Raw genomic sequence first — 19,196 nt, forward strand, 5'->3', positions numbered from 1 at the left:
CACTCATTATATCCCTGCACGACACACACACACACACACACACACACACACACACACACACACACACACACACACACACACACACACACACACACACACACACACACGAGTTAGACACAGCTTTGTTTATCTTTCTCTGTGGAAATTTTTTTGTGTTACAGTACGTTTCTGACAATCTGTTTCTCTTCCTTTTACCTCACACAGTCTTTATCTCTCTGTAGTAAACACAAGAACACACACACACACTTTTGCAAACACACTCACATCTTGCTTCGGTATTGTCAGCCTAAACATTCACCACATGACTGTAACCGTAACCCTCGTCCTCAGTTTGATTCCAGCCAAAGAGACAGTATTCAGTCAGCGCCATCAGTTCTGTCACCCGTATGTTTAGTTTGAATCTGACATAATGCAATTCATCAAATAAGAAATTAGAGAGCATTATCGTCTGACCCTCTAACTCGTGGCGTAGGCTAGCACAGTAATTGAGCCTTGCCTCTCAGTGCCCATCAGATTAAGCTATGGAAGCCAAACGGTGATTATAATTGAAAAGCTAGTTGCAGTATAAACCAATGGTTCCACCAGCCCTTTATTTATGTATAGAGTCTCTTTCTTTCACGTTGTACAGATAAAAATAAACTTCTGGCACTTCTTATTTCCAAAAGCTGAATTCAAAATACTGCTTTAGAAATTCACTGTTGATATCATATTACACTACTCTGTTCCAAAGCAGTGAAGTAATTGAGGTTGGTGTCAGATTGTGGTCTGGGGGGGTTTTAAGCCTGGAAGATTGAAGGTTGAGTTAAAGAAGTGCTTGTGATATGAGAAGCTTCACTGTAGCATTGGAGTGCTGTGAGTGTTGGCGTCCAGTAGGGGGCACAGCCATACTGCCTGGGAGAATATCAACATGAAGGCAGCAGTTAGCAGGATGGCTTGTGTTGAATGCTTAATGCTCTGAAACCACAATGTGTCTCCAGACCTCTGAACACTGTAGCAAAAATAAAACATGTACAAATGAAAGTCTAGGACGGTATTTGATGAGGGCACACTGTGGTGACAGTGAAACCATGACAGTGAAATATAACATGTATGTACATCAGCAGAGGTCTGCATAATTTACTGGATTGTACGGTCGTTACATCACTGTTTAAATATTTAAAAACATTTGTATTATCCTTCTGTATAATACACACATAATCTCAAATATAACAATTCGATTGCGTTGTTATAAAATATAATTAGTTAATATATAATATTCAGATATTTTACTATAGCTATTTATGATATATATTTTGTCCATGTAGGATTTAGTTTCAGCTGCAGCTTTTGTTCTTATTTCATCTGTTCATATAGCTACAGAGTGTTGGGGTCTCACTTTGGAACGTAGCAGTGTCTAGGTTGGTGTTGTGCAGAAATTGTTTATTGTTCTTTGTACACGACAGGCTGTAATTGCCTTTTTTTCCTATAATTGCACAAGATTAATGCTGTTCCTTCTTGACTGTAGTTACAATGCCCAGCACTCCTCTAACAACAGCATTTCACACACATAAGGTGTGTGAATAAACCCATGCTCTTGTAAGATGTGAAACACACACACACACACACACACAAATGCATGTACAGGGACTTGGATAGTTTCAGCGGGTGCTAGCCACCAAGATACATGCATCTGTTATAAAAAAAAAACCTAAAGAAACTCAATTGCAATTTTATTGTCCCGTTTGATAGATTTCCTGCCACCTTTGTAGCACCAAAGCTGTTTGTCACTGTTGCTCTCTCCTCCCACTGCTGCAGGGCTGTGTGTGTGCGCATGATTGTGTGTGTGAGTGTACGTGTGTGCACACGTGTGTGCGCATTTGTGTGAATGTGAGTTACTAGGCGCATTTTCTCTTTGCCTTCCTTTTCTCTTGGGCTCTAGGAAGCCCTTCTCTCCGAGTCCATTGAATATTCATCGGAACCGTGCAAGAACAATCAGAGAAACAAGGCCTCATAAATACAACCAGCCCACCGGGAGCCTCTTGATAAGTGCATATATGCATTCACAAATACATATTTGCACACTTCTCTACATAGTCTTTCTAATTTTGTGTCAACTGTGGTAAAGTTGTCAGTTTTGCATGTATTGAGATAATATGCCTCATGCTGAATGCACGTTTTCACCTCTTTTCTAGTAGAGACAGTCTTTCTAGTTGAGACTTCAGTCCATGACTAAGAATCTTTGTACTGTTTATTGTGTTTTGTATTTAAGGCACAGGTTTGTTATATAGTTGAAAAGAAAGTTTACCAGTATGAGTTTTAATTTTTGAGTTTCTGTCCAGAGTTCAGTCCCTTTGCTCATTTTATTGGCTATGCAAAACTCTGGATGTTTAACTCCTTCTTCACTGACACCTTCCAAAAACTCATGAAAGAGCAGGAGGAGCTACTGACATGAAGCTTTGACTGTCTGTGATCAGCGAACAGAATTGCTAAATTCACTATAGTTAGTATGTTATCATTATTTGGACAGTCATTCCGATCTACATTGTGATTGGCTCTTGTCACTGCCCAAGCAGCTCTTGTTGCCATGAATTGAGATGGTTTACTGGACACCCAGAGACTTTAAATTTAATACAGTTTTTGTCTACTGGAAAATGATACACTAGCAAGAGGCATTAACAGCCTGGTTATGATTTTTTGAGACGTTAAATTTTTTGAGATTAAAATAAATCTGTGTGCATTGTGTTACTGTTTGTACGTGTATATCCTCCTATGTCAGTCATTAGGAAGAAAGTGGATCTGCATATGAATATATCTCTGTGACTAGACAGATGTTCCTGCAGGTGGGCACGTTGATACAACAGCCCTCCCACACTCAGCCCACACACACACGCCCAAGGTGCCCCTCGTCCATCTCTGCACACAAATCAGTTTGAGAACAAGGAGATCTCCAAAAGAAAGAGATTGGGGCGTGAAGGTCCCGCTGTCCTTCAGACTCCCACTGTTAGCTAACTTCATTATACCTGTCAGACGTTTTACCCCAAAGATAAATATGAGCAGAAATGAGCCAACAGATCTTTTGACAAAAGGGAATATACATTATGAGCTGGTTATTTTATAATTATGTTTAGAAGATGAGCATATTTGGAAGAATCTAATTTAATTGTAACTTATCACCTTGTTCAGTTCATGGTGAAATGTAGAATAGTTTGGCCATGCAGAGTTTGCCCTCTGAGGTTATTGAGACAAAAAAGCCAATGCTACATTAATAGCCATGCATCAACTGTTGTCTATACTATCCAGTAGAAAGCAAATCTATCTTTTTATGTTTTTAATTCTCAAATAAATGTTCAAATATCAAAATGAACTGTATAATAATCAGCTGATGGAAACTGCATGAATTTATGTGGTTGGCTTTAAACATTTTTAGTGTACAGTATCCTGAAGGGTCCAGCTTGTCTTTCAATGGTTGTGATAGAGATGACAGATAAAGACTATATACATATCGCTGGATCAGATGGGCAGGAGAAAACTACGAAGAAAAATGTTTTTACAAGGAGTGAGAAAGGAAGATATTGTGAATAAGGGCGAAACCACACAGCCAGCAGAGCAGTAGCAGATGACATTGATTTTGGAGGAGGAATTGCATTTAGCTAATCGGATTAAAGCCATGCTGCCCTCCCCATTTCCCCTTTGTTTTGTGGTCGGTCTCTATCTCTTTATCTAAATGGGGACTCCCAGGCTCCTACTGTGAGGGTCTCCCAAGATCAGCACGTTGCCACCCTTACCCACACTAACAGGCCGTGGTGTGGGGCATTGCTTATTCCAGATCAGTTCTACAGCACAGACGTGGGGACAATGGAAGTTCTAGCTTCTTTATAGATTTGCCTTGTTTTGGAAATGCAGCAGGTATTGCTTGTCTGCAGGAAAGAGGAGAAGTGAAACTACAGAAACATGCCTTATTGATGTATTGCCGTGTGTTTTTGTTTATGATGGCGGGTCCCCTTCCAAAGTATGTCAGGTCTTATGTATGATCTGGCTGTGCTGCGCAGTTAATACCATGTTACCTGTCACATTAGAAAAGCCCACCATGTTTTTGTACATTACCATAACATTTTTCCATACCCTATTGAGGCCAGGCCGAGTCATGGAGTAGAATGAAATTAGATTAGATCAGCACTGATGCCTTAGCCACCCAAGGCAGTTTCTATACATTGTAGCAAGGCTAAACGCTCTTTTAAAAACCACAGCGACATATACTACCTCTGTCTAATGGTAACTGGATCTGTTGCAGAGCCCCATTTAAGGCCAGCATACATCATCTTAATGTACAGGCTGCATCCTGAGTCTATGACGTTATGTTCTGCACTGCTCTCCTGCATAATTTCCATAGCAGTGCACTCTGAATGCAGCCTTTTAATTGCTAAAAATGCTAAATGTCAAATTAAGCTCAAACTAATAGGGTAGAAGGTCTTGGTGTGTGATCACTGGGAAAGAGGAGGAGAGGAAGAGACAGACTACTGGCGCATTTAGAACAGGCTGTGCACTCAGAAAACAGCTATGGATTACCACTCACTGCTTCCCACTACAGAAGATTAATGAGCACTCGTGTAGCCGGCTAATTTAGAACAATAATGCCTAATTAATTACAAATAATCAGCTTCTTTCTCTCCCTTTCCTTTCTTCCACTTTCAATAACTCGCTCTCTTTTCTCTTCCTCCTTTGCAATTTCTAATTTTTTTTCTTCCTTTTGATCTCTGGCGTTTCTTTGTTTCTCTCTCTTCGCTTTCTCGCTCTCTCTCCTTCCGTCCAAACAGCCTCAGGTGAAAAAACAGCAAAGTGGGTCTAGTTTCATCCCCCCCCTCCACCACCAACCCATCTTTGACTTTCTGTCCTCCAAGCCCAGTGATTAATGCAGGGTCTTAAATTAGGCGTGGGAGGATTTGCCGATGCTGGACACGCACTCAGCACAGCCAGCAGACACACACTAATAGTATCTACTGCTAATCTATGACTGCTTACATGGATGGGCTTTTCCTCAAATGCCACTGCAGACCATTGTCGTTAAAGACTAGCAGTCTAGTCTTCCCATATCAGATGTAAGAAGACTGATAGAGGTTAATAGGCTGTGCAGCTGCACATAAGAGAAATAAAAGTTCTAAATAAGGCACATTTAGCTGCAAATGGTCCCAGTGGTTAGATATAGTAACACGCCCACAACTAAAGAGCATTTTGAGAATATCTTGCTTCCATAATTTGATGTTTCCAGAGGAAACACGGTGTTAGAGCATGCCGTGACATGTTTATTTTTTTTATATATATTTAAATGGCTGAAAGTGTAAACCAGAGGATGTCAGTTAGAGAGAGGGAGGGTTTAGTTGATGACCATAAGAAAGTGGAATTTTTATGTAGAACTACTGATACATCATGAAATAACTACAAAAAGTGTGTTGTTTAATATGTTTGACATGTATCATTAACTAAAATGATGGCAGTAATTTTATTGTGATGTTTAAATGTCCAATCAATAAAACGGTATTGCAGTAAATGCACATGAAGGATACTTCGGGTTTATAACAATTCTGGTCTTATTTGTGTAATTTGTAATCTGGTTAGCCAAACTTTTGACTCCGTTATTAGAACCTTGTCAACATCCACCACAGTTCACAGACCGATTTCCTGGTTCCACTTTAATCTACTGTACTTACTGTAGTTGTGTGCACACATGTTTTACTGTACAATGACCTTACAGGTGCACTCACTATCAGTTTTTAACTCCCAATAAAGTAGTATAAATATTCTGGAAGCTGTCTTGTTTTACAACATGTTTGATAGTCTGACTAGTTTCCTGGCCTGTTGGACTTCATTGTAGCAATGTCACTGTGTTCTCAGATCTCAACAGTTACTTTGGTAAGTAAAACGTCATCATAATTGATTAAAATGATGGCCAAAACAAATCTAAGACCCAAGTTGTAAAAAAAAACCCAAAACTGAATAACCATTTGATTCAAAGATGGACCAATTGAATAGATTGGTGGTGCAAAGACATCAGTGTTTCATACACTGAACATAGTCTTTTGTGTTTCACAGGTAGCCTTTGAGCAACACAAAGAAAATCTGTCGCGTATGTTCAGTCAGTACCAGCGTCAGGAGTCTGCAGCCTCCCAGAGCACTATCCGAACAATCTCTGGTGTCAGCCAAAGCTCAGAGACCATGGAAAGTGTTAACGGGCGACCTGCTGAGGATATGGCCCCTTCCACTGTCATTGAGCTCACAGTGGATGAACTGTCCCAGAAGTCCGCTGACTCAGCATCTAGTTCTACCATCACCTCCAGCACACCAGAAGCTGAAAGGGGACACATGTCCATCACTGTGTCCAACATCCTGGCCAGAGCCGAAGAAGATGAGCAGACTCAGGAGCCTTCCAAGGATGGCTCAGGTGTTGGAAAAGAGACTGAAGCCACTGTGACACAAAAAAACAACACAGAGGAACAGAGTGAAGAGACCAACGAGCAGGAACCAGAGACTGAGGCTTCCACGGATGATCTACAAATATCAGTTAGTGACCAGGCTGAGACAAATGACACGAAAGCAATGGAAGTGGGTAGAGACTCTGCTACATCTGCTGGTGTTGATGCAGATGATGAAAAATCTGAGAGTGAACTTAACAAAGGTGAATCATCAAACTCGATGACAGAAGACTCTTTGAATGAAGCAGATGGAGAACTGCCAATGGTTTCAGAACAAGAGAGTAAGACTAACCAAACGTCACCTGAGACTGCGGTCTGTCTGGAGAACAGTGTGCAGGGCGGAGCCTCGGTCTTCAATGAGGATCTGGTTGACGTGTCGTCTGTTAGTGACCAGATCCATCGGAGTGATGCTGATGATAGCCAGGAGGAGTCCTCTTATGCTTCTGCTACTGCCGGAGAGGAAGTGGAGGTAGGAAAAAAGGAGGAAAATAAACTTGAAGATGAAGGCGAGAAAAGCGATCAGGAGAGACATGAGATGAAGACGGACAAAGAAAAGGATGAGGAGCAGGAGATTAGAATAGAGGAAACAACTGAAAAGAGCGAAACTGAAGAGAAACAGGTGTCTGGTTTGGAGAGTCAGACTCCTCCAGCTGTAACACCTGAACAAAGTCTGGCAGAGCCACCCAAAGATAAAGTTAAAGAGTCTTACCCCATAACCGAAACTGCTCCCGCACACCAGCAGCCTATAGATACCGCACTGCCCTCTACAGCCCAGGAGGTTGCAGCAGCATCAGACTCCACATCACCTAGCCAGCCTTCAGAGACCACCGGCACCACTGAAGAGGAAACCCCGTCCAGTCCCCCAGACAGCAGCACCGCCGCCTCCAGCTCTGGCCCCCAGAAGAGTACAGACTCTGTCAGCAAGACCAAAGAGATCAAAATTGCCAGACTGGACGTGTCCAACGTGGCCTTAGACACAGAGAGACTTGAACTGAAGGTGACCTCTACAACCTCTACAACAGTATGTCATTATTTTTTCTTTTTGTGTTTTTTCTACTTTAACAAAATTATCTTAAATGTAATTGGTCTGTTTCAGTTCTAAATCCTTATGTTCAAGCTAATTGTGTATAACTGGTGTCTCTCTATAGGGAACAAGTCAAGGCCAGCCGGCGGCAGCAGCAGCAGGAGGGTCTTCAGGTCAGCAGAGAGATGGCAGCACTTCGGCCCCTCGTTCCACCATGTTTCGTATCCCAGAGTTTCGCTGGTCGCACATGCACCAACGCCTCCTCACTGACCTGCTCTTCTCTATTGAGACAGATGTCCAGATGTGGAGGAGGTAGGGTAACAGTCTGCTGACTCTGACTTTACTAATGCTTTTAGCTAACAATCATTTTGTTAATTGATTAATGGAAAAAAGGTTATTGGCTTTTCATTCCTCTGAGAGTCAGACAGAAAATTAAATCTCACAAGCCTTGTTCAAGTTGTACATGTGTCTGAAAGTGTCCTTCAGAAGTCTTTGTTTTGTTACTGGGAAGTTTTTACATCTGCTTCTGTGTAAACAGGAAGTACTTCACTTTATAAACTGTTTTATTTGCTGTGTTTCAAAATCAGGAATTTCCCTTTGCATAATTACTCATTTAAAGGCAAAATAATATATTGGCCAGAAATATTTGTAGTAGCATGAAGCAGTACTTCAGATTAAATTAAACAAAAAAATGAAGACTCTGTGGATGCTTCATCCATGCACCATTGAGGACACTTGATGAGGTGTAGACCAAAGCACAGGAAATGTTTTTGTAAAGATGGGATATGTTGGATTTTTTTAACCTTGAATGTAAGCAGCTAGGGTAGAACCGTAAACAGTCTGATCTGTAGGCAAGCCACTGTGTTATTTAGAGCCAAATAATAGAATTACTCACCAAAAACATGCTCTCAAAGTCTCATATTTCTAAAAGGTTATATTCTGCTTGTATTCTATTTTGTGTTTTGTTAACAACGCAATGTTTTTGTCCTCTGTCTCTCAGTCACTCCACAAAGACAATTTTGGACTTTGTGAACAGCAGTGAGAACGTCGTGTTTGTCCACAACAGTATACACCTCATTTCCCAGGTGGTGGACAACCTCATCATGGCTTGCGGAGGCATTTTACCTTTGCTCTCTGCTGCCACTTCTTCCTCTGTGAGTCTCCTGACATATGTGTGTGTTTGTTTGTGTGTGTGTGTGTGTGCGCACACTCAACTGTGGCTGTATATATAGCGATGGCTCGCAGGAAGTTATCCATCCACATTGACCTTTCCCAATCACATTAGACTACGGTTAGCTGCTTCCTAACATTGTTAGTTTGTTTTTGTGTTGTCTGACTGCTGCTCTCTTACGTGATTCTTTGCCCCTGCCAATTACTTTACTGGCCTGTGTAAGAAACAGGTTGATGTTCAATTACATTATAATTCAATTACATTGAGTTACATGCAGCCTGTAACCGAGCAACTGAATGTAACAAATTCCAATTTTAAATAATCTGCTATCAGGCGGATGTTTTATCAGTGTAGTTATCACACATATTCCTTACATACAATACATTTTAGATGCATTTTTAGTAAAATTTGTAAATATATTTAAATTTTTTTCTACTTGAAAATATCTTGCCAATAAAGTTAACATTAAATAAAAAACAGAAAAAAAAATACATTCACAGATTCATATTTTTTTCCCCATCATTCATGCAGTCCTCGCTTCATTTGTAACTCTGTTTTGATATTGCTGTTTTCAGTTTTGTAAAATTGTCTGAATGACTGAATTGAACAGTTAATTTATACTGAAAGGTGTTTGCTTTACTTTCTCGATTACTTATGCATTAATTAACTGTGGAAATGTTCCTCTCTCTGCTACCAGCATGAGCTAGAGAACATTGAACCATCTCAAGGCTTGACAGTGGAGACTTCGGTCACCTTCTTACAGCGCCTCATCAACCTCGTGGATGTTCTCATCTTTGCCAGCTCCCTCAACTTCACTGAAATAGAAGCTGAGAAAAACATGTCGTCAGGAGGCATCCTCCGGCAGTGCCTTCGACTTGGTACGCATCCTGATGTTTTTGTTTTGTTCCTTTTCTCCATCACTTGGTCTAACTCTTTTATTTTATGAGAGCTATTGTTCCTAAAATTGCCCATTTGCTTTTAATCTTATACATTCTTTCCCTTGTCTATGCTATTTTTATATTTCTTGAACCCTGCACATTTTTTGTTTAGCTGTCTTTCTGCTCATCTGCGCCTCCTCTCTGAATTTCCGTCTTTTATCTCCTTCTTTTACCAAGCCCTCTGTCCCTCCCTGTTCATCGATCCACCTCATATTAGTCGGCAGTAGCCTCTTGTATTACTCTCAGTCATGGCTCCCTGTAGCCTTTTTGACCCTCCCTTCTGTGATCTCTCTTTCTTTTCTACCGCCTTCCTCTCCATCTCTAGCCGCTGCTCTCATTCCCTCGCCTCTTTCACTCTACCCGTATCAGTACTCTCTTATCTTGTTATTATAACCCCACTGCATGGCAACACTCTAAAATGGCTGCTATCATGATATAGTGAGTTCTACATAATGGCCTTGGCTGTACTGTACTGCAGTGTAGCCCGAGGCCTTTTTCTTCCTTCTGTTCCAGTCTATTACAGATTCCTCTGACAGCATCAAAAGCCAAGCTACACTCTAGTTGAATAAAAGATTGAAATTCGTGCATTATTCATTTTACGTCATGCACCTTTTTCAGCAAACACAGATCGACTCAGAATGCACACACACACACACTCTCACTTCAGCGTGAAAGTGTTGCAATACTTTCTACACTAATTTAAGTCATTTCTTCATGCTTGGTTCCATATATGTAATGGTGCATAGCCAGGTATCAGTTTTTGCTTTTAGATCCTCATTACAGTGAACGTTATAAACAAGAAGGCTTTCAAAATGCACTTGTTATACAAAGACCACTTCTCCTCTCAGATATTATCAAACTACCGTTGCTGCTGGCAGGAAAGCAATGCCACCGTACTACAGGTCCAGTTTTAGAAAGCAGCCGTTATGAAATGAATATTTGATGAGGTATGTGCTCCCCATTGCTGGCACCTAATCTGATTTTGGAAGACTGTAACAAGGTTTCAGCTTCTCCACCCCTCCCTCCCCCTCTCTTTTTATAAATGGTCGTATGAAAGAGTAGTCCTAATGGAAAAAGCGAGCCCATTTCCAGACGGAATAATTCCCTACTTCGTAATCTAAATGGCTCAGAGTTAGCATTTGTCAGTTGTCAAGTACAGAGCAGCGGGGGTTGGGTGAGGCTCCAACAGAGGAGTAGCACATTAGATTACAAATGGTAAGTGTGCCAGTTTTGAACCCACCTAAACTTGTCGGACCACAAGACTTTTTCCAACAAAGGACGTATCTTGCTGCCTACTCAGCATGTGCACACCCTAGCAGTGTCATTTGTTATGGGAGCCGCACACAGTGGCTGTGATTCAAGAGCACACCCTTGCACTATGACCTTGGGAGGGGAGGTGGAGCAGGGAAGAGTGAACGATGCTGCCAGAGTTGGCCAGAGCACTGACCTTGTCGTGGCCCCACTTTTTCTCCTTTGTTTTTGTCTCTCTCAGCTGCTCCTGTTGTGCTTTTCTTTAGTTTATGAGATGGATTTTCAGAGGTTCCTATATTTTTTTTTCCATGTACTTTTGATGCCATCTCTTTTTAGGGACTTAAGTGTAATGTTAAAAATAGAATCTAAAAGTCTAAAAATGACTTCTATGATCTGCGTCTCCATCCCTCCCAGTGTGCGCTATGGCAGTGAGAAACTGTCTGGAGTGTCAGCAAGCCCAATGTAAGCATGGCACAGAGGGCTCAGCACGCAGTTACACAGCCATGTCCGGCACTGTGCTTGGAGCAGCAAAGTCTACAGCCGCACAGGCAAGTAACCCAAATCTACTCACTTTATTACTTTTCTATGTTTTCTACACTTCCTCTGCTGTTGTTGAATTTATTTATAATTTTCCCCCAAAATACATACAAATCTCAGTAATCCACTCTCACTCATGTACTACTCAACCTTTGCGATTTTTCTAGCTGCATCTTCCTCTGCCCTTTTCCTGTACTCAATAGTAAACCATAAGGAGCTTTGTCCTTTTATCCTGCTCACCAACAACAACCAAGTGTTACTGCATTAGCTCATATCTTATTATATTACCACACTGGTTGCTATTTGTGACACAAGACGAGGCCTGTCGTCATTGCCCCTTTGATTTGATACAGTGGCTTCCAGTAAAAGTCATGTTGTCTTTCCCTGAACCGGGTGTTAAAGCTCATTTATAATTCAGTGGCTTCATAGAAAAGACATTATGTTAAGGACATGATCCCAGGAGGGATAGCTCCCCTAAGCTGTGAAACCTTACCCTGCTACATGAAATGCGCATGGATTAATAAACATCCTGATTGGTGTAAAAATACACATGCTACTTGCACTTTGGAGTCAGTAATACATGTCATGTGGTAATGGTTTGATTTCCATGCATGTATGCAGAGTCCTGTTGATGCAGTGACAGGTGGAATGTCTCCAATCAGCGACCTGGACCGGCTTCTTCAGGACATGGACATTAACCGCCTCAGGGCTGTCGTCTTCAGAGATATTGTGAGTTATACAGAAAACTAATGTTAATGTACGGTCATAACACAGTGTGTGTAACACCCGTTAAAATTTTTCAGCTATCACTGCTTTCTGAAGAAGACACACACACACACACACACACAGATTGTTTAGTGTATGTTGTTTGTTTCAGGAGGACAGTAAGCAGGCTCAGTTTCTGGCTCTTGCTGTTGTCTACTTCATCTCAGTCCTCATGGTGTCAAAGTACCGCGACATCCTGGAGCCCCACAATGATAAGAAACACCCTCAACGATCGCAGTCTGCCAGGAGCACAGGTATACAGCAACTCCAAAGAAAGAAATCATCTGTAATGCAGCGGTTCTGTGTCTTTTTCTGCTCCTCCATATAAAGCCTTGTCTAGAATATATACAACCTCTTGACGTCATGTCTCTTCTTGTCCACTTTAGAGTCTTCTCGAATAATTTTTTAAAGGATGTTTGATCTATACAGTATTGCACCGTATTAAACTATAGAATAAGAAAAATGGCAGAGATTTGAGAGAAGTCTAAAAAATAACCAGAATTTTCTGCAGCAAGATTTTGTTTTGTTTTCTTCCCCATTATTCATCTTTACTTGATTCATTTTTATGTGAAGTAATTAATCTTTCATATGCCGTGCCTTTATTGCTCAACTTTCTTATTATTTGTGTCTTCTTAGATAGTGGTGCCGTTTCTGGTGGACTGGAAGTGGAGAATGGAGTCTCTCTCCGGCGTTATGATTCTGGCATCGGTGATGACCACACCTCAACCGCTGCAAGCGAGGCAGACTTGTCATCCTCTGGTGTGACTCACGGTCCAGATGCCATCTCAGAGGCCCTGTCTACACTGTCTTCTGAGGTCAGAGCTTCTCTGCCCGCTGATTCAAAGGGCAAGAATGTGAAGGACATTCTGCGTAGCCTAGTGAGCACTCCAGCTGATGACATCATGGTGGACCCAAGTCTGCTGCCACCAGCATTTCTAGGAAGTGTGGGCGATGCGGCCAGAGACTCAATGCTGCAGTTCCGGTCATTTGATAGGTGAGGGCTCAGATTCAAACATGGCTTGATATACATATATACCACTGTTTATAGAAAATCATATTTTTCTGCTCTGCTCATGTTGGGCATGTGGGAATAAAATCTGTACTAAAAAATCCTCCAGTGTTGACATGGGTGCAGACCTGACGGCTTCATCAGTTTCTCAAGAGCCCATATGGTGTATATATGCTTGTGGTTCTCAACCTTCACAGTTGACAGTTTCATTCCATGTTTCCCAACATAACTGTATGGGATCTTTGTAAGTCAGACCTTGAAGACATCTTTGCTTGATATGCTCAGAGGAAGCTTTGGTGGATCTTGAAAAACATTCTGTAACAGAAATCCTTTTGAACCAGGGAATCGTGGTATCAGACGCTTCCCCCCTTACTCCCGTTGTTCTTTTTTTTTTTTTTTTTTTAGCTGTCGAGGGAGGTCCCAAGCAAACCACCTTACAAAGAATGTGTCTTAAGGAAAACAGGAGGCATGTCTGGGATAAAGAGACAGAGAGACGAAACTGGCAGGAAGCTGTTTCTTTTCACTGCGTTACTGATATTTAACGACTTTCTTTTTCATCTCTCCTGCTGCTCGTCTTACCCTGTCTAACATTTGAAGTGGTATCCCCCTTTTTCTGGCATAAAAGCTGTATAATTTGCATTACCCCCTGGAGGTGCAAGGGTGAACAGTCAGGAGTTAGGCTTCAAAAGCAGAGCCGGGTTCTGAAGCTGCAGACGGGCCCAGGTGAGAGAGGATGGTCACTGATGTCTGGTTTGCATTTAGAGCGTTGATTCTGAGACAGACAAACGGGAGAGGGAGGGAGAGGGTGGTAGAGACTGAGAGAGGAGGGAGTGATGGTAAAAGGGGGGGGGGGGGGAGAAGAAATCTCCATGGGGGTGATGTCAAGTCAAGGTTCTCATGTACTGAAGAAAACATCTCTCCGTTTTTTTTCTCTGTCTCTCACAAACACACTTAGTCAGTCCACCTACCCCCAACTATGGGAATTCCACGGCATCTCTGTGATCGTGTGTCTTTATCTGAGGAATGCTTTGTCAGGTCTCAGGGCACTCCTCATATCAGGGGGATTAGACTGGCTCCTGTCCGCTGAGCACACTCAGTAGGAAGAGAGGACGTCAGGAGAGCTGGAGAACATAGACTAACAGCTCGCTTTCTGCCTATGGGAGCCTCTGAGAGAGAGAGGGAGAGGGAGAGGGAGAGAGAGAGAGAGGGAGAGAGAGAGAGAGAGAGAGAGAGAATTTCCTAAGATTGTAGCAAATGTCACATAACAGAAATAGATTTTGTCAGGGAATAATGTCAGCTATGGATTAATACACATTTGGTGCACTCTTTACAGCAGCAGCACAGCTTATCTGGGACTCAAAATAAACTACACTGCCCATGTTCATGGGACTGAAGGAACCCAAAGTCACCCAGTGTAAAGGTATGGCTCGTTTATGCGTTTAACTTAGACTGTATAAAGCATGGACGTAGTCTCTTTGAAATACAGTGACCATTTTCTCCCGGCTAAATGGGCAAAGAGGAACTGAGGAGGGCCAAATGAAGCCTGCTTGATCCAGCAAGCCACCTGTCATGGCACCCACCTGTCACTCAAAGCTGCCATGCCCTTAATTATGCATAACTTTAATCCTTAATATAAGTTAAACAGGTGAGTTAAATAAAATTCACCCCCCATACAATTTCATGAACAGGGAAATAAGCTATAGAGACCAAAACAGGTGTTTGTCCTGACCTAAAAAATGTAATAATTATTGAAATTGTCGAGATATCAAATTATTTTGATGTCCCTTGGTCAGAACTACCCTACTAGGCACGTCATTCTTTAGCTTTGTACCTGTATTCTCTTATCTCTACAGTTTACCGCTCTTTTTCAGCCCGCTGTCTCTAAGCCTTACTTATACCGGTTTTGCCTACCATGCATGTGGACCTGTTTAATGTTTATGATCTTGTGGTAATGACTCTCACTGCTCAGCATCTCCCACTAACCCGTAAGTCTCCCAGTGACACCAGTACAAGCCAGAGCTGACATACTACACTGACATCTCCTGCCAAAACATTGCAACTTTCCACTTACCCAGAAGGCTGGATTTACGAGACTAATGTATGAAAGAAGCTGGGATCACCCCCTGACCAACTGTGGGTTGGTCAGGGGGTGAAGTATCCCTACTGATTTATTTACTAGTGGAGACCTGGATTTCTCCCATCCATTTCTCAGCCACCATGCCCCTGTTATGACAGCCAGTCTGCAAATATTTGCTGACACTAACCAGAACTAAACAGTGTCATTGTACAAGCCGGTGATTTAGGCTGCATGGTTCAGCAGAATATGTGCGTGTTAGACATTGGGATATACATGGTGCAGTTGTTTGCATTCCTGGCAGCAGACTCTGCATGCATGTGAAAGCTGATGTACTGATGACTTTTGTTGATGGTGAAGTGTTGTTAATGTACTGCTTAGGAAGAGGGTAAGCATGTCGGAGACAAACACAACTGAAAGAGTGAAGACCATTTTCCTCCCTTTACTATTTCTACATCACACTTTAAAAATCAAAGTGTGGTTCTGTGAATGAAGTATTCAGCACTGTGAATGCAAACAGAGGTTCATCTTTTGTTATACACCTGAAACAAGCTTACTAATGATCCTACATCAAACTTCAAACTAATCAGCTCCTTTGTAACTGGTTGTTGTTGGCTGTAAAACTTGGCGGACTTTATTGGTTGCTTCAAGTGACTTTTAAGTTGTTGAGACTCAGAAGAGCCTTAACTGTGTTTTTTTTGTGGCTGATACTGTTCGTACATATCAATATTTAAGAAGAAAGGGTGAAGCTTAATTTTTTTTTAATTCTCTTAAAACACTTTGAACTTGAATGAAGAAAAATAATGTCTAAAGCACATTTGAAAGGCATCCTATAAAACATTCATTGTGCTCCTTTTCTATATCTCCCTTCAAAAACCAAGTCAATATCGCCCCTGCTGATTTATTGGAGGAGGGCTGCACTTTAGAGCATATAGTATATGCATATAGAAATACATACACCTGCACATACCCACATGTAAGTACATACAGTATATCCACACAAGGATATCCAAAACTTTGTGAGGTATTTAATTAACAAAATAAAACTTGCCACTTAAGACAAAATTTAAATTTTTCTGCCTTTGGCCCATGTTTGTCCCTTATTCTAAATAAATAACATCCAACCAATGCATCTCTGATGCATACACTAAACATTACATGTATACTGTGCAATATACTTGTGTGCACACACTCACTGGCACACTTGAAAAACACTGCGATCCTGCTATTCTCATACTTTGTAGACCCTTAGGTCCCAGTTGCTCCACACATGAATCACCAGTGTCATCAAGGTATTGCCCCTCCCACACCAGCCATCATCATCAAATCACAGTCAGAGAAACTGTCAGATGATGTGGACTTTATTAGAGTCAATTTGAAAGGTGTGTGTGTGTGGTCAATAAATAACTAAATAATTTTGAACATTCACATGCACAGGGTTGTTGGCTCTAAGGTTAACACTCTAGAGAAGGATATTTTTACACACACACACACCACTGACACTCCTTTACTCATTCTCGCACTTGTTTTACCTAAAATAGCAGAGATTACTGGAATCACAGTGCTTACTGCACTTATCCATTGGAGGTTAAAGCCTTTAAATAATTCAGACTCTGCCTAACACACACACACACACACACACACACACACACACACACACACACACACACACACACACACACACACACACACACACACACACACACACACACATTGCCCTGGGCTCCTGTTTGTGGGTTGAGTGGGGCCGCTGACGGCTGATTAATCGACTGAGGCGGCCCACTCATGATAAGTGTGGCTAATGACCTACTGAATAATTCACTGGGCCTTTGCTGGGGAACAGATGGAAGGCCAAACGCATACACGGACATGTTCACTGGCAGACTCGTACACACTTGTGCACTCATGCATTTATTTGTACACTCATATGCATATATTCAAATATTTGTGGACACTCACACACCCCCTCCCAGCCTTCACACACCAGGGGTCCTCTGTCTCCCTGTCTCTCTCTCCCCTGCTGTTGACACCTGGGGTGCTTCACGTCAGCGCCGCCCTTGTTCCCTGATACCACCATCCAGCCCACTCACTATCAGGAAAAAAGTTACCAGAAACTCTCCAGTTTATATGTATCACTCTGGACCTTCTCAGTATGTGTTTGTACTTTAAACATTGTGCAACTGTCAAGCCACTGGGATCCGTATGCAGCTCTATTATTCTCAAATCATAGATCACTTGAAGCAAAGGTCAACTGTCAGGGTTTAACATTCACTGTAACTTTTAATAGATCTGATCAGCTGCCTTAAATCAACTGACAGCCTTTGATTCTGCAGCCAGGTTACTGTCTGCACCATAGGGAGCCAGACCCAACTACCCTCGTGTGTGTGTGTGTGTGTGTGTGCATGAAAGCATACACAGACACTGACTCTGGGAATGTGCAGGAATGTATATTAGCTATTTTGTCTGTATGCTCCCCTTCTTTCCATATTCAGTATTTGTTCATTCCATGTATTGCTTGCATATCTCAGTAAGCCTGCATTGTTTTGTGTTTCTGAGAGGGAGCAGTAGCCAGTGATTACACCCTGCTTCCCCTGTGTCAGCACTGATAAGCAGGGCCAGAGTCTCTTTGATATGGCCAGTGGTCTGTCAGAGCCCTGGTCTAAACTGACAGCTTATCTGCATGCTCCTCTCCTCCCATCTGCTGTTCGCCGGATGGGAATTGAACTCCACTCAGCCGTACCACATCACTACGAGAAACACTTCCTGTTACTTCACAGGAGGAACATCTAAAGAAGCAGGATAATCATTGAATAGATAACTGTTTAAGCTAAATTCGAGGGATTTGTGCTGAACAGATGGAAAAGTAGTTTGAATACGAAAGTTCTCAGTACATTCTCACTCATTCTTTAATCAGAAATTTTCAAATCTAAATGGTGAAATCAAGAGTCATGGCTAATGCTAGACAGTATTTTATTCAGGCAAAGATACTTGCATTAATATATTGTTAAACACTGATGCTTTTAGAAGTTTGGCATATTTTATTAAAAGAAAAAAAAGTGTTTTGTTGAATACTATTCCTCAAACTATTGTTTTTGGTAATGCATACTATAACTAATATGATATTGGCACTGGTAGTGGAAAATTTCAAGCTTTATAGGCCCTACTTAATATTTTAGAAGAATTGCTTTTAAATATTTAATTTTAGATATGTAGTTTGGACTGTAGAAATGGAAAACATAGACCAAAAAATGGGCTTGAGTTTTTTCTTTCGTACAAAAATGTACTATGCACTTTTCTTGTACAGTTCATGCTGTAATGTATCAACAAGGAACATGAAATGCATTTTTCTTCACAAAGCCATTGTAATCTTTTAAAATTAGCTATGGCATGCTAAAAAGATTTGAGTATTGTTCCAGATGAAAGACTGCTGCAGGTAGCTGCTTGGTGTGTGGCAAGATGAATGTGACTGTTTTAAAATATTTTGTGCCAGTAAAGTGGCCCTGTAATTACTCTTCCAGTCTAATGGATTGATGACGGAGCTGGTGTTGTTCCAGCCATGCTGTGTACATAACAGTCTTTTGAGGCTAGCTGTGAATTGGCACTGTCAGCATTTTCTTACAGTAGTTCTGTCAGGGTGACAATTAAATGAATAATTTGTCTGATCTCTCTACAGAAGTGTCGTCGTTGCACCCAAAAAAGTTGGCCTGATACCATCTCCAGGCACTTCCACACCCATCCAAGCAACCACTGCTGCATCTGTGTCTGGTGGGACACCTATCGAAAGCGTCGCTGTAGTATCCTCTGACGACGCCTCCCAGAGCACCTCTGCAGATTCTGCAGCTTGTGAGTGTGCGCACACGCACACGCACACACGCACACGCACACACACACACACACACACACACACATACACACACACACACACACACACACACACACACACACACACACACACACACACACAGTATTTATTTAGAGATT

At 41.7% G+C, this 19,196-nt stretch overlaps 1 protein-coding gene across 5 annotated transcripts in view; it reads left to right on the forward strand.

Moving 5' to 3' along the window:
* lrba (LPS responsive beige-like anchor protein) overlaps positions 1–19,196 on the forward strand; it is a 187,550-nt gene that overhangs the window by 47,439 nt on the left and 120,915 nt on the right. For 3 of the 5 annotated variants that reach the window (XM_046047467.1, XM_046047463.1, XM_046047464.1), the window contains exons 22-30: positions 6,067–7,467; positions 7,595–7,782; positions 8,471–8,624; positions 9,339–9,519; positions 11,245–11,378; positions 11,989–12,096; positions 12,245–12,386; positions 12,769–13,126; positions 18,889–19,058. In XM_046047467.1, the coding sequence (XP_045903423.1) occupies positions 6,067–7,467; positions 7,595–7,782; positions 8,471–8,624; positions 9,339–9,519; positions 11,245–11,378; positions 11,989–12,096; positions 12,245–12,386; positions 12,769–13,126; positions 18,889–19,058 (2,836 nt within the window). The remainder of the gene's footprint in view (positions 1–6,066; positions 7,468–7,594; positions 7,783–8,470; positions 8,625–9,338; positions 9,520–11,244; positions 11,379–11,988; positions 12,097–12,244; positions 12,387–12,768; positions 13,127–18,888; positions 19,059–19,196) is intronic. The other 2 variants (XM_046047465.1, XM_046047466.1) reach the window with 2 other exon arrangements.

The sequence above is a fragment of the Micropterus dolomieu genome, linkage group LG04 (genome assembly GCF_021292245.1).
Source record: "Micropterus dolomieu isolate WLL.071019.BEF.003 ecotype Adirondacks linkage group LG04, ASM2129224v1, whole genome shotgun sequence".
NCBI lineage: Eukaryota > Metazoa > Chordata > Actinopteri > Centrarchiformes > Centrarchidae > Micropterus > Micropterus dolomieu.